This window comes from Hemicordylus capensis, chromosome 7 (assembly GCF_027244095.1).
Source record: "Hemicordylus capensis ecotype Gifberg chromosome 7, rHemCap1.1.pri, whole genome shotgun sequence".
In the NCBI taxonomy this organism is placed as follows: Eukaryota; Metazoa; Chordata; class Lepidosauria; order Squamata; family Cordylidae; genus Hemicordylus; species Hemicordylus capensis.
In genome coordinates, this window is record NC_069663.1 from 23,628,843 (window position 1) to 23,641,911 (window position 13,069).

The 13,069-nt window shown below is 45.9% G+C and overlaps 1 protein-coding gene and 1 long non-coding RNA gene across 2 annotated transcripts; both read left to right on the forward strand.

The window, feature by feature from the left end:
• Positions 1-8: 8 nt before the first annotated feature.
• DEDD2 (death effector domain containing 2) lies at positions 9-11,128 on the forward strand. The gene is made up of 6 exons (XM_053268503.1): positions 9-158; positions 1,017-1,679; positions 2,285-2,395; positions 2,640-2,768; positions 8,638-9,033; positions 10,300-11,128. The coding sequence occupies exons 2-5, from the start codon at positions 1,205-1,207 to the stop codon at positions 9,009-9,011; spliced, it is 1,089 nt and encodes a 362-aa protein (XP_053124478.1). The 5' UTR covers positions 9-158; positions 1,017-1,204; the 3' UTR covers positions 9,012-9,033; positions 10,300-11,128.
• Positions 2,775-7,393, forward strand: LOC128333240 (uncharacterized). Its single transcript, XR_008310885.1, has 2 exons — positions 2,775-4,498; positions 4,841-7,393. It is a non-coding gene; the product is annotated as an uncharacterized LOC128333240 (long non-coding RNA).
• Positions 11,129-13,069: the final 1,941 nt, after the last annotated feature.

The following is a 13,069-nucleotide window of genomic DNA, read 5'->3' on the forward strand; positions in this document are numbered from 1 at the left end:
GACGCAGGGCGGGGGCCAGGCACAACACAAACAGCTCCGGACGCATGCGCGGAAGGAGGGAACGTAGGCGGGGCCGGGTGGGCGCCGGCGCAGTTGAGTCGAAGGTACTAGAACGATCCGGACGACGACGGAGAGGGCTGCGAGACGCGGAAGACCCGGTAAAAAGAAGAATTAAGTATAGGGCGAGGGAGGAGAGCGGGTCTGGGAGGGAAAAGAAAGATGGCAGATTGAGGGGGAGAGATCAAGAGGGCCGTTGACGGGAGCCCAGCTGAGGCAGGGGGAAGCGATGCCGGGAGGGGCCGACGCCTGGGAGGGCAGCCTGGAAAAGCCCTGGGGGGGGTGCGGGGTGCGCGCGCATATCTGAGGACTGGGGCCGCTCTTGTTCCTGTCGCGGGTCAGGGCGAAGGAGCCCCTGCGGGTGTCCCGGCAGCTGCGGGGCGGAGGTCGTCAAGCTACGGAAGGAAGGAAGCCAGTACGAGGGGAGGAGGAGGAGTATTCGGGATGCGTATTCGGAGGAGGAGCAGCAGTGCTCGGGTGGGAGGAGGGCCCGTGTGTGCCTGCAGGGGCGGGGTTTGCCTGGGTGGGCTGTCAGCCTTGCGCGTGTAGCGGGGAGGGTTCCGGCGCCGCCCGCTCCTCCTCGGCGGCGTTGTGCTCATCGTCGCCCTTGTGACAGGTGCCGGAGCGCGGGGGCGACGCCGCCTTCGAGTGGGGGCCGCGGTGCTGCCATCTTGTGGCGCGTCGGTTCCTTGCGGCGCTTGGGAAGAGGCAGCTGTCGGGCCTTGAGAGGGCTTTTCTGTTCCCCTTGTCGGGCGTCTGTTTTCTGGCTGCCCTCTCCCACCCCGCAACCAGTGACAGGAAGGCGGAGGCAGTTTTAGGAACGGTGTCAAGGGTCAGATCCAGTCCCCCACCTTGATGGCTTTTGTTTCTGTGTAAATATGCGACGTTCCTACCTTCATTCAGAACTTTGAGGTGGGCTGGAGTGGCTGATCTAATAGGTTCTTTTTCTCCTTTTGCAGACTTGTATGCGGCAGTATTGTGAGATTTGAATCCAAAAAGGTCCTTCCTTGAGGCTCCTAACTCTTTACTGGGCCACAGTATATAGAGCTTGTTGAAACACTGAACCCTCTTCAGTGTTCCAAACATTACACATCTGTTTCTCTAGCTTATATAACATTAAAAGTCGTTATAGAGTTTGCCTCTGCATATGGCTGACATGAGGAGGCCTCTCTTTGCCCATATTTGGGAGGAGGAAGAATGTTTAGAGTACTATGGGATGATTTCCCTGCACCGCATGTTTGAGGTGATTGGCTCCCAGCTCACAGAGAATGACATGGAAGTGCTCTCTTTCCTTCTGGATGAAACACAGCCCTGGACCCATCCACTGGACCCAGCCCTTTGGGCTGTAGCAGCAGCAGAAGAGGATGGTGCAGAGACTACCTCACCTGTGCTAGAGAGCTGGAAAAGAAAAAATCAGTGCCGGTGTAACTCAGCCAAGACTGATAGTAGTCTGGAGGTTCCCACAGATAGGCGGAAGCCCAAGAATGGTGTTGAACTCCTCTTGGAACTAGAGAGGAGGGGCAAGTGTGATGAAACCAACTTCTTTCAGCTCCTGCAACTCTTGAGAGTGCTCACAAGGCATGATCTACTGCCATATGTCACCCTGAAAAGGCAGCGTACAGGTACTTGACCATAAGTGTAGCAAAAGAGTCTCTTTAACATTAACTTATTAACTAAACTTCGGGAAATATTTCTTTTTTGTACTTAAAGAGACACTGTAGTTCACAGTCTAGCTTTTTTGCATGAATTCTGTATTAGTTGTTTGGCATATTGGTATACTGCCGAAATCTCACGTCTCTGGGTGGTTTGCCATAAAACACAGATTAAAAACAGTTAAAACTTTAAAAGAGTAAAATAATTTAATACGATGACGGATCTTATAAACCTTATTAAAATCTTGGGTTAATAAATGTGTCTTAACAGCCCTTTAAAAAGCTGTCGGAAATGGGGAGGCTCTTTTTTCAACAGGAAGCACATTGCCTCAGGGTGGCAATGGAGAAGGCCCATCCCTGAGTTGCTATCAGATGAGCTGGTGGCAGCTGCAGATGGACCTCTCCATCTGAATTTTAATATTTGGAGGGGTAGGGATATTAGGGTTGGGCATGTCACCCAGCAGAATTAGTATAAATGGGCTGATCTGATAGGCTGATGCTGCTTTCTTGTAGAACCTATGATTCCATTTGAAGTAGCTGATGTCTTATGTGACTTCTTAAAACTTTCATTTTAGTTTCTCCTGAGAGATACACCTATGGACCATCAGTTTTGTCATCGGACCAACAGGTGGACAGCTGTCTCAATTCAGCCTCTGCAGAACCTCGGCATGATCAATGGGAGACAGGTGTGTGGGTTGTGAAACCTGGAAAAAAGGAATAGAATTTCTTTATGCATTTCTATTTGGTGTGAATATAAGTGTCATAGCATTTTAGTTGATATTTAGAAAGGTGGCAATCGAGTGTGTGTATAGTTTGTGTTGTCCCTATTTGACATCGTGTAGGTGGGGCCTGATATAACAGCTATATGAGACCTGAGCTTTGTTTGTTGGACTTTATCGTGCACTGTAATTCCTTTTTCTTTCTCTTTAGGTTCCAATTCCAGCAAAAGGAAGCGAGTAAGCAGAGGCCGGGCAAAGTCTGCTCCCCCCCGTAGGCGGCGGGGAGCCAGAGCTTCTGCTGTAAAGCAGGAGATCCAAATTCCCACCAAAGTGACCTGTGGTAGGTGTCTGCCTAGCATGTGCTGTGTTCCTGGGGTTCCCTCTATTTGGACCAAGCCTCTTTTATCAAGCCCATTTGAAACCATTCTAAAATGCTGATTAGCAAATTTGGTTTCCGTTAAGGGTCTGATCAGATTGTCATCCTCTCTCTGGCCGGATCTAGAAGGGATTAGGGCTGGGGGAGAAAACGAAAATACTTCTAGCTGTAAACTGGGCTTATCCAATTCTGTGTGAGTGATCTTGAGTCTCGACTTGCACTTTTAAATGCACTCCAAATCCTGTAATAGGACTCAGGCCCATTTGAGTAGGGAATGGGAGCTTTGGCTCCTTCTCTGGGGTGAGGGTGAGAAGACTCTAACCCACTGCTCGGTATGTTGTCTTCAGTTCCTAATGTGGTCTGGTTGGTACCTATTTTCTCGGCTAATTCTTCAGTTAGCTTTACAATTAAACAAAAGGATACCTTGAGATTACTAGTCCTTTAGCAGTTTAGTTAGAGGGATGTGAAGGCTTGTGCTTGATATGCTGGTCTTAGTGACTATCTTTGATTTTCTTTGCCGCTTTGGTTTTATTTATTTATTTTAATTTTGTCCACTGTGATGAATTTGGGAAACACAAGCAATCTGGCAAATGAAAAGCAAACACTTGTGCAATATTTTGGGGACAGAGGATTTCTGTTACTAGCAAAGGAACTTTTTAAGGGGGCAAAAAACCTGATCTAGTTCCATTTATGCTACTTACCACTTTCTGCTGCAGTAATCACAGATAGTGGTATTTAAAAAGAAACATCAGTTGAAATGATATACATAATTTATTATTGCAAAGGAAAGCCGTTTTGATCTAGAATACCAAGATCTGGAGGTTTAAGAAGAATTAAAGCATATTGTGAAGCTAGTTTTTTCATACCAAATTACTTTAAAAAAATAATGGTTCCTCAGTCTGCAAAGAATTTACATGTGCCACAGCTTCTGTGTTAGAGCCTGGGATAGTGTTAAGTGGTGGAGCTCAGGAAGGACAGCTCCATACTCAAGTCATGGCCCAAACTGTACATACTTGCCAAGTAACGTGGTGGCTGTATCAACTCCTGGAATACATTCCATTTATTTTATTTTTTATTTAATAGCACTGTAACTGCTGCCTATATCTGGCTTCTTACATGGATTTATCATCATGATTTGGTCAGTAGTACAGCCCACTTAACTACAGTTTGGTTAAATCCCAGATTACTTTCTGAGCTTTCAGTTGTAATTTAAAACTGAATTGCAGTCAGATTCCTGGCTTGATTTCCAGCTCTATACTGCATATCTGTCTCCAAGACCAGCATATTCCATCCCCTTCTGGTGATTTAGGGCAGCTTTAAACATCCATTTCCTAAATGGAGAGCAGTTCTACATAGACACTGTGAAGTCTGCAGACTGTCGTATGCGACAGTCTCCACCCATTCTTCACAGTTTTCTTTTCTGGAAGTATATTTTACATTGCATGTGCATAACATTTGAAGCAGCCATTGTTCAGCATGTGAGTGCCCAGAGCTTTTGTAGGGTCCCTGTATAACTCTGTTGTGCTATTGTCTTTGTGTCAGTGCAATGCAAATGAAACAAAAGCGAATGCACAAAAACGCTTGTCTTACCATCTGACCAATTTACAGGCAATGGGTTCTAACGAAGAAGGTTCAAAAATAATACAATGAGTGTCAAAACTGCAACTTCAAGGTGCAGCTAAGGCTTCTGCCGGGTAGGTGCAAGGATTGAACTGTAAGCTCCATTCAACGCTAGATTGTTGCCTGTATACTTTGTAATGTTACCTTGCTTCACTGGGGCAGAACTTGACTTAGGAGATCCAGGCAGCTGCTTCTGAAACAAGCTCTGCATTTTAGAATCCTTTTGAGTTGCACACCTAAACATGGGGAGTCCGACACCCATCTCCCTTTTCAGTTTGCAATCTCTGGGGCTGTCTCAGCCTGCTGGAGCTAGACCTTAGTTTAAAAAAAAAAAAAAAACCCACACGCAAAATGATCTTTTTTTGTTGCTGCTTGACTTTTGCCAATTCTTTCTCAATCCACCATTTAAATTCCAGGTTACTAAGCAAAAGTTGATGATAAAGAGACTCTGTCTCTCTTGTGCACTCCTCTCACAGAATGGTCTCGCAAAGGTAAATGAATCCATGCACCCAAATTTCCACCCGTTCTTTGTGAAAGCAAATTTGTGTTTAAATGTGTGCTGATTTACCTATTTCTAGAGGAACCACTGGCTCTCCCCTCCTGCATGCTGGCCTATTGAACAGCCAATTCATAAAGGCATGTTGGCTGTCCTCATGTTCAGTGGGGACAGGGCTGCATTGGCAACTCCTGGGATTGTGACCATGTGTAGAGCCACTCCAGACTGGCACCGCAGGGGGCTTGTGCTGCAAGCCTCTAGCAGGGTCTGATGGATACGGGCTGGCGTGCCATAACAATGAGGGATGTTCCCCTTGTGGACCAGTTGATACCTCAAGTGCCAATCCATTGAAGGTTCTGCTTGCTACTGATAGGCAGGGAGCCATCAGCTCCCATCTTAGATTATCCCACTTAATTATGTATATGGCTACTCTTACTGCTGCAGATATCAGGTTGCCATAAGTTGCTACAGAATCCCTCTTGGGTTCCTTAACCCCTTTATCTTGGGAGTGAATAGTTCCCTTAATTTCCTTGCCTGTCCTTCAAATGGTTCCATCAGTTTTCTTGGGCAGTTTTTCCTCTGGCCCATCAGCTTCTATCATTGGTGGATATGAATGGCCTAAGATCATTTGCTGTATTCACCTTGAAATCAACTTGGCATAGTTTTGCTGTTCCTCTCCCACTTAATCTGTCATTAAGGTGACCATGACCCTGCACTGGCCTGCGTACTGCTTGGTGGTCTAGAGTAAGGAGGAACATGCAGCCTGCAGTGAAGACTGCCATGTCACATCTGGTATCTGCAGCAGTCCCAGCCAACTTTACCTGGAAGCTAACCCAAGTTCTTCACGCCATGTTGTGTTCTTTTTGCCATATTGAATCTCAGAATGATTTCTTGATGTTACCATGTGCTAAAAGTCTTGAACCATGTTTCTCTCGGTCCACAGTTGAAATCCATCTCTGGAAAAGCATAAGTATTGGCCCAAGCAAGCGGGCCAAGTACCAGACACTGGTAAAAACAAACAGACAAACCAAACTAAAAAGCAAAAACTTAAGTGTGGCACTCATGATTATTTCAGCTGCCTCTTCAAGGCTTCTCCTATGTTAGAAGTGACCCTGCATCTGGACCCTGCAGCACTCTTGTTAAACGAGCTGTGAGGGACACAACCTTGGACTCTGGGACTTGCTGCCTTCTACACAGTGGGGGAGGGGGGGCATTGTTGCGTGGTTAAATTTGTCTGTAAAGGGTTTTTGCTGGCCTGTAAAACTTTTAACTTGTGTGTTACGGGGAGTGGGGGAGGAATTGTAGAGTGTGGTGTAGAATTTAATCAATACTAAATGCACATCCCAGCTCTTTATCTGGGGAACTGGTCTTCAGTTCTCACTGGGTCTTCTGATCCTGGCTTGTAATCTCTTAGCAGTACTGGATACACGCACACTAAGGGTCTTACGTGGATGATGAGGTGGCAGGCCTCATTCTCTGAAAACATCCTGCTTTGGTAATGAAGTTGGAGAGTTATCCTTTAGTCTTGCTGCTATGACTCAAACTTGGGGAAAGACAAAAGCAGATGCCTCTGCAGCATGGGGCTCATTGTTATGTGTTAAATCTATTTCCAAACAATATCCATAGTGGGATTATTTCACTGAGACTGGGGCCTGAATTTCCAGCTGGTTTCCTTCCTCATCCTAAGAAGTGGAGGGGTGGGTGAGGTGGTATGTCTTCTGCTTTGGCTGGTGTCATTCTTGCCCATATAGGTCAAGTGTTTTAAGTTGATGCAGCTGCTCAGGGCTTGCATTAGTGCTGGCTGGGCAAGGTCACCAAACCAGTTCTCATCTCCTGCAAAGTAGTTATGCAGAAACCCTCTCTTCATAGCCTTGCAGTTGACACAAGTCCTGCATGTTTTTGAATAAAGTCTGGGTTTGTTCCCAGTAGTCTACTTGGAGGCGTTTATCCTGGCCTAGGGGAAGGAAGAGGCTTCAGTTGCTGAAGTGGGACATCACTGTGACACCAAGAGATGCCAGTGTGTTAACGCCAACTCTGACAGCTGCTACCATTCTATACTCCAGAGCCCTGTTGATATTGAAAAGTGGGTGGGCTGGGACTTTCTGAAGTGGGTGCTCATGTGTCAAACCATTGATGCAAAAATCTGTGTATAAGTTGTGTACAGTGACAATAAAGTGGAACCTCTGAGCTGCTCTTTGTGTAGCCAGCAGATTGGATGGCAGACTATGGAAACAGTTTCCAGTGGGCCCAACAGCTGAGCTCCTTCAACGTGCTGCCCCAATCAGGTCAAGCAGCCGTTGGTGTACACAGTATTTGTGTCTATCTCTGCTCTGTTAAAGGCTTCCAATACATTGGGCTTTATTATGGGTGGAGATGGTACTGCTTCAAGTAGAAACTCCTGGTTTTTATATGTGAACTGAACCAATGCCATTTACCGGCTGACCTGTTGTGGAATAAAATAAGTTTAATGACACCTGTCAAATTCAGTGCAATTTGCTGCACAACTCTGCTGTTGCCCATCTGGAAAGAAGGGTTTGAAGTATCTGTTCCGCTGGTTCAGAACCAGCAGAGATGAAAAGCTGCCTGATAGCTTGCTGGCATGGGTGGGTTAGGGCTCCAGGCCGTACAAAGTTGCTGGTAAAGGGGCTGTGACTGCACTCTGAGTTAATGCTTCTACAGGTGATGACCACAAGACACAGAGAAATTAAAGCTGACGGCCTTGTTGAGCGTATGTAACACACCACCTGCCTCATTTTTTTAAACATATCCTACTTTGTATTCGTTCCATATCTCCCTCCCTTTTGAACATCTTAAATTTTCAGCCATGATACTGATAAACTTTTGGGCAACTGCATAAAACAAAACCTGTCCTTCCACTTTCACTGTCCATGGTTACGGCTGAACTTCACTAATTTGGGGAACATTTACAGAATTGAGGGACACTTACAAAATCTTGTTTTGCAGCAAGTCCATCACCAGATGGCTACAACTCAGGTCGCTGGAAGTTAAATCTTTATGTTGACAGATTCTGTCTGTAGTGATGGCTCTCAGTGGTTGGGTTTAGGATAGCCTAAGTTTTCACCCTTCCTCCAAATCAAGGTTCAGGAACTCTCTTGACAGTGGTTCAGATTGATACATTTTAATTACTATTCATACAGAGGTAGTAACTTGGAGGTGAAAGTAGTCCCAAGATCTTAAACAAAAAACTGTTGGAAGGTTTTCTTTATGAATGTATTTGAAGAACTACTTTATTGGTGTCCTCCATCAGGACTGGTACAGATGGTTTGAGCAAGCATGGTGGAGAGAGGATACTAAAGTGTTCTGATTCTAGGTGGTAGGAGTTGAGGCAAGACGTAACAGATGTATGGTCTAGCTTGGTATGGACTTGCTGGATGGGCATTAGTGAAGTTCAGCAATAACACTGTGCCAATGGTACACTTCAAAGACAATGAACGCCCCTCGCTGGTAGACTGACTGTCTCAAGGTGCCTGAACCTTTCAGGAAACCTGAGTGGCCTGAATCTTCAGCTTGGTTGGTCTCCTTGTTCAGCACCTGTTCAGGGCAATTGAACAGCCCAGCCCTGGAATAGCTCTGCATGACCACGTGTTTGTCTGCGTGCTGTGTTTGTGACCTCCATCTCTTAACGCCTCACTCTTTCTCTCCCCTCCCCCTCCCCTCTCTCTCTTTCTCTCTGTCTGTCCCGTGCATCCTGTTCAGACATCCGGCTCCGTGTCCGTGCAGAGTACTGTGAGCATGAGCCCATCTTGCGTCAGAATGTGATGTCAAACAAGCAGAACCAGCTGGAGCGTCAGTTTGATGTCTTTGGGCAGTCCAACACAATCCTCAAATCCCGTGACCTGGGCTCTATCATCTGTGACATCAAGTTTTCAGAGTTGTCCTACCTTGATGCCTTCTGGAGCGACTATATGAACGGCTCACTGCTGGAGGCTTTGAAGGGAGTCTTCATCACAGACTCGCTGAAAGAGGCTGTGGGCCAGGAGGCCATCCGGCTGCTAGTTAATGTGGATGAGGATGATTATGAGGAGGGGCGACGTCTTTTGCTAGAAAGTGTTATTCCTCAGGCCTGGTGACTTCAGCTTCTAGGAAATCTCAGTACGTTCCCTCCCAGGTTGACTGGTGATATAATTATTCCTGGATGTTTTGCAGCAGTGTTCCCTCTAACAGGCAGGGGTGTAACTATAATAGGGCAAGGGGAGACAGTTGTCTGGGGGCCCACTGCCGGGGGGGGGGGCAGAAGCAAGTCACATGACTGACTCCCCCAGCTGTGCACCCACCCGGGCTTCCTTCAGTTGTATTCATCCTCCGGAATTGATGTGAGTGTTAAGACCTGGAGCTACCAGAACAGCAGGTCTTTCTCTAGTACCATTAAATGACTTGCATCATCCACAATTTACAAAACCTTTAAAAAATAGTTTAGGATGTTCTATTGTGGCACGTAGGTTACTTACACACACACACACACACACACACTCTCTCTCTCTCTCTTTCAGTGAGGACGGGCCCATTTTAAAATCTTGTTTCTGGGCCCAATCCAATCTTGCTATGCCCCTGCTAACAGGGATTCCCAGATGTTGACTACAATTCCCAGAATCCCCAGCTGAAATGGCTTTTGCTTGGGGATTATGGGAGTTGTGGTCAACAACATCTGGGGATCCCTGTTAGAGGGAACACTGCTTGGCAGTCTGCCCTGTTTGTCAGATGCCCCCCTTGTTTTGCTGGTTTCCTTTATTCCATTAATACATCATTCCGTTCTGTTGGGTTTCTCTGAGAAGCAAACATTTCCATAAGGGCAGTATTGTCTTATTTTTCAGTATATCTTGCTGTTAGCTGTGTCATCTCGTGTTTCAGGCAGTGGGGGCAGTCAGACTCGATGTTATGGCAAGCTCAGGACCTTTAAGTTATTGGTGTTGGCCCTCTTTCATAGAGAGCTTAGCTGGGAGATTCTTTCATCCTAATATTGTGTTCATTCTGTTCCTAGAAACATGCTGCACAAAAGATCTCTGTTAACAAGATAGGGCTGATTCATGTAGAGTCCGGGGGTTCTTTCCGGTTGGCATTGCTCTCCATGTTCAGCAAGGCAGAGTCCTGCAGGAGTTATTTTATTAAAACATTTTTATTTGAAATTACTAAAAATCCACAATGCAAGTTCGAACAAAAACGCCATAAGTTGTTATGTCAGAAAGAACTTGGGTGTAATAAAGAAGTCCCATATATTCCAGTAGGTTGTGTTCAGAATCACCAAAGGCGTTCTGGTGTGTGTGTTTTTAAGTCTTCACCTGGCACCTGAATGCCAGGAGACATGGATAATATGGTGCTTGTACCACAGATTAACATCCTTGTTCATTCCCCACCCTCCAGGACACTTCGTTTTTACTCCCCAGTTACCACGTGGCTTGTCTACTCTGGATGTAGACCAGAAAAAGACTTTGAGAAAAGGAGCCTTCATCCCATCATGGGGCAAGCCTGGATCTTCACAGCAAGGGGACTTCAGAGTCACAGTTTTGCCACAGCTGTCCCTGTAGAAGTCAAAAGCATTGAAAGAGCAGCTGGGATGGTCTGAATGGACATTCAAGCATAGCAGGGTTTGGATAGAGGCACCCACTCTGGATTTCTCTCCTGGACTGGAAGGGACATCTTCTGGGCCTTCTTGATGACAGTTGGTGTGTTCATCATGCTCACTACCGGTGTCTTGACTTTTTTTCTTAGTAGAGGTAGAAAGCAATTGGCTTCATTTGGCAGAAATGTGGGCACACTTTTCTGAAGGTTGGTAGCAAAGCATGCTGTGAGTCAATTTTCTAAGGAAAAAAAACCCTGTATATTCCCTCAGTTGGCTGTTGGAGAGTGGACTCCCCCCCCCCTTTTTTTTTTTTTAATTTAAGTATGTAACCAAGCCCCTTGGTGAAGGGCTGATGGCTATAAAGTTGGAAACAACTCACTTTGTTTAAGGACACTCTTCAGTTCTGTGGCTATTTGTACATAGTATAAATAGAATTTAAAACTAAGGTGAATTTGTGCAGTTCAAGCATCATTTCTGGATAGAGAAATAGATCTGCTTGTCTGCAGCAAGAGGGCCAGAAAAATGTAATTTAAAAGTCATATTTTTTTTTACAAAACAAACTTGGAATTTTTGTCAAAATCCTTAACATATTGTATTTGCAATGTCAATAAAAAATAATTTGCAACTGTCTGGATTAATATTTTATTCTTGGTAACATCTTTTTTAAAAAATCTGTTTGTCTTCCCTTAGGGCATTTGAAGGCTAACATGGGAACAAATTAGGTGCTGGAAAGTGCCTAACAATGGGGCCAGATGGACCTCAGGGAAGGCCTTCCTGTGCATTGTTGGTGGGATCTGGAACAGGATGCAGCAAGGGAAATCTGTGTCTTTCACACAATTGGCAAAGCAGGCAGTGAAACAGGGCTGAGCAACTCTCTATCTAGGAAGTGTCACCTTAGTATTGGGGATACAAGAACTTTTGCCATGTGAGTGGATGCAGGAGGGTCTCCGCCTACAAGAATGCAGAAGTCTGCTTAGGCTGGTATACTTGCAGCCTAGGAATGTTCTTAGCCGGAAAAGATCAGCTGAGGCCATTTTGGCAATGAAGGATAAAAGAAACTTCCCCAGGCAGGGCAATGGACATAGCACCTTTCTCCTTTAGGGTGAGTCCCTCCACCCCGAGTTTTTTTAGGGTGGAGTTTGGATATGCTTGGGATGGATGATGGAAACATGCTTGAAGTTCGGTGCAAGGCTGGAAGAACCCACAAGAGATTCTTTTCTGCCTTGTCAGATTTGAAAGATGTGGGAAGGGTCCAAGTGATGTGTTTGAGTCCCCATGAGTACAGAAGATTATGATTCCTTATGTACCCCATAAGGAATACTAAAGGTCATTATAGCTAGACATGGTAGTCCAACATCTGAGATTCCAAGGCTGGAAACAGCTATTTAGAGAGCTGAAGCATATGGCAATGACCATCCCAAAATGGTGGGTATGAGTTTACTGTTTTAATTAAATGAAACACCCTTGGAAGTCTTCACATATTACAAGAGGGCAGGTTCCTGCTCCTAGGGGCTACCTCTGCCAGTTTTCTCTGGCATCTCCTGTTTTATGAGCTGAGGACATCTTTGCTAATATCCTTCCCGACCTAAGAGCATGTGAAGAGTGGGCAGCAACCATTAGATCTGCCTTTGTGGCAGATTCCAGCTTTAATGTCATCCATTCTCAGCCAAGGCCATAGCAGACACAAGGTTCCTGAGGCAACACCTCCGCTTTCTCCATTGGAATGACACGGTTACAGATTCAATCTTGCCTCACTCTTCCTCCGAGAGAAGCTATTTGGGGGATCTTGGTGCTTATTGAAACTTAAAACAAAAACTAATACATAGAGGATATCAAGACTGTGGAGAGATTTCATATTGTGGAAGTTATTCAGCAATTTGTCCTCCAGTCCAAGAACTGCCTAGTCCTGACAGATCTGCTATGCCTGCTCCCATGTCCCAAAACTTAGCCCTGCTGGATCAGACCAAAGGCAAAAAGACCCAACATCCTGCCTGCCAAAGTGGCCAGCCAGATGCTTCTTCCAAAACCACAAGGAGAAGATGAAGGCATATCCCTCGTGCACTGTTGCTCTCCTGCAACAGATTCAGAAGGGTGCTGCTGAACCTGGGGGTAGCTGTAATCCTCATGAAGAGGAGCCACTCCTATCCACCATAGATAACTTCGTTTTCCTTATGCCTGCATGGGTTGCTTTCTCATTTGACCTGCCTTTGGCCCTCGGAGTCTTTGTGGAACTGATGATACCTAGAGAATTCAGGGAGGTAACACTCACCCACAGACACCTACTGCTTCAATTGGCCTCCCAGCAGAGTGCCTCAGGATTCCTAAGTCTGATTCTATCTTGCCCTTCAGTCTTCTGGAGAATTCAGCCACGGGGGAGTCCTGAATATGGCCCAATAAATGTTGTTCTCCTAGGATGGAAAGCGGTGGGGGGGGTGGATTGGTGCTTCAGAAAAGAGAGTCAGTCTCATCACTCAAAGTGCAACTTCAGTGTTATTAGCCATAAGTCTGGCCTCCTATTATTCAAGGGCCCAGGGACACAGGATGAGGAAGACAAGTTGCAGGGAAACTTCT

Excerpts from the sequence above, each read along its gene's own strand:
- DEDD2 (XM_053268503.1), top strand. The coding sequence starts at position 1,205 with ATGGCTGACATGAGGAGGCCTCTCTTTGCCCATATTTGGGAGGAGGAA. Across the intron at positions 1,680-2,284 it reads CCTGAAAAGGCAGCGTACAG|TTTCTCCTGAGAGATACACC; the intron begins GTACTTGACCAT and ends CTTTCATTTTAG. Across the intron at positions 2,396-2,639 it reads GCATGATCAATGGGAGACAG|GTTCCAATTCCAGCAAAAGG; the intron begins GTGTGTGGGTTG and ends CTTTCTCTTTAG.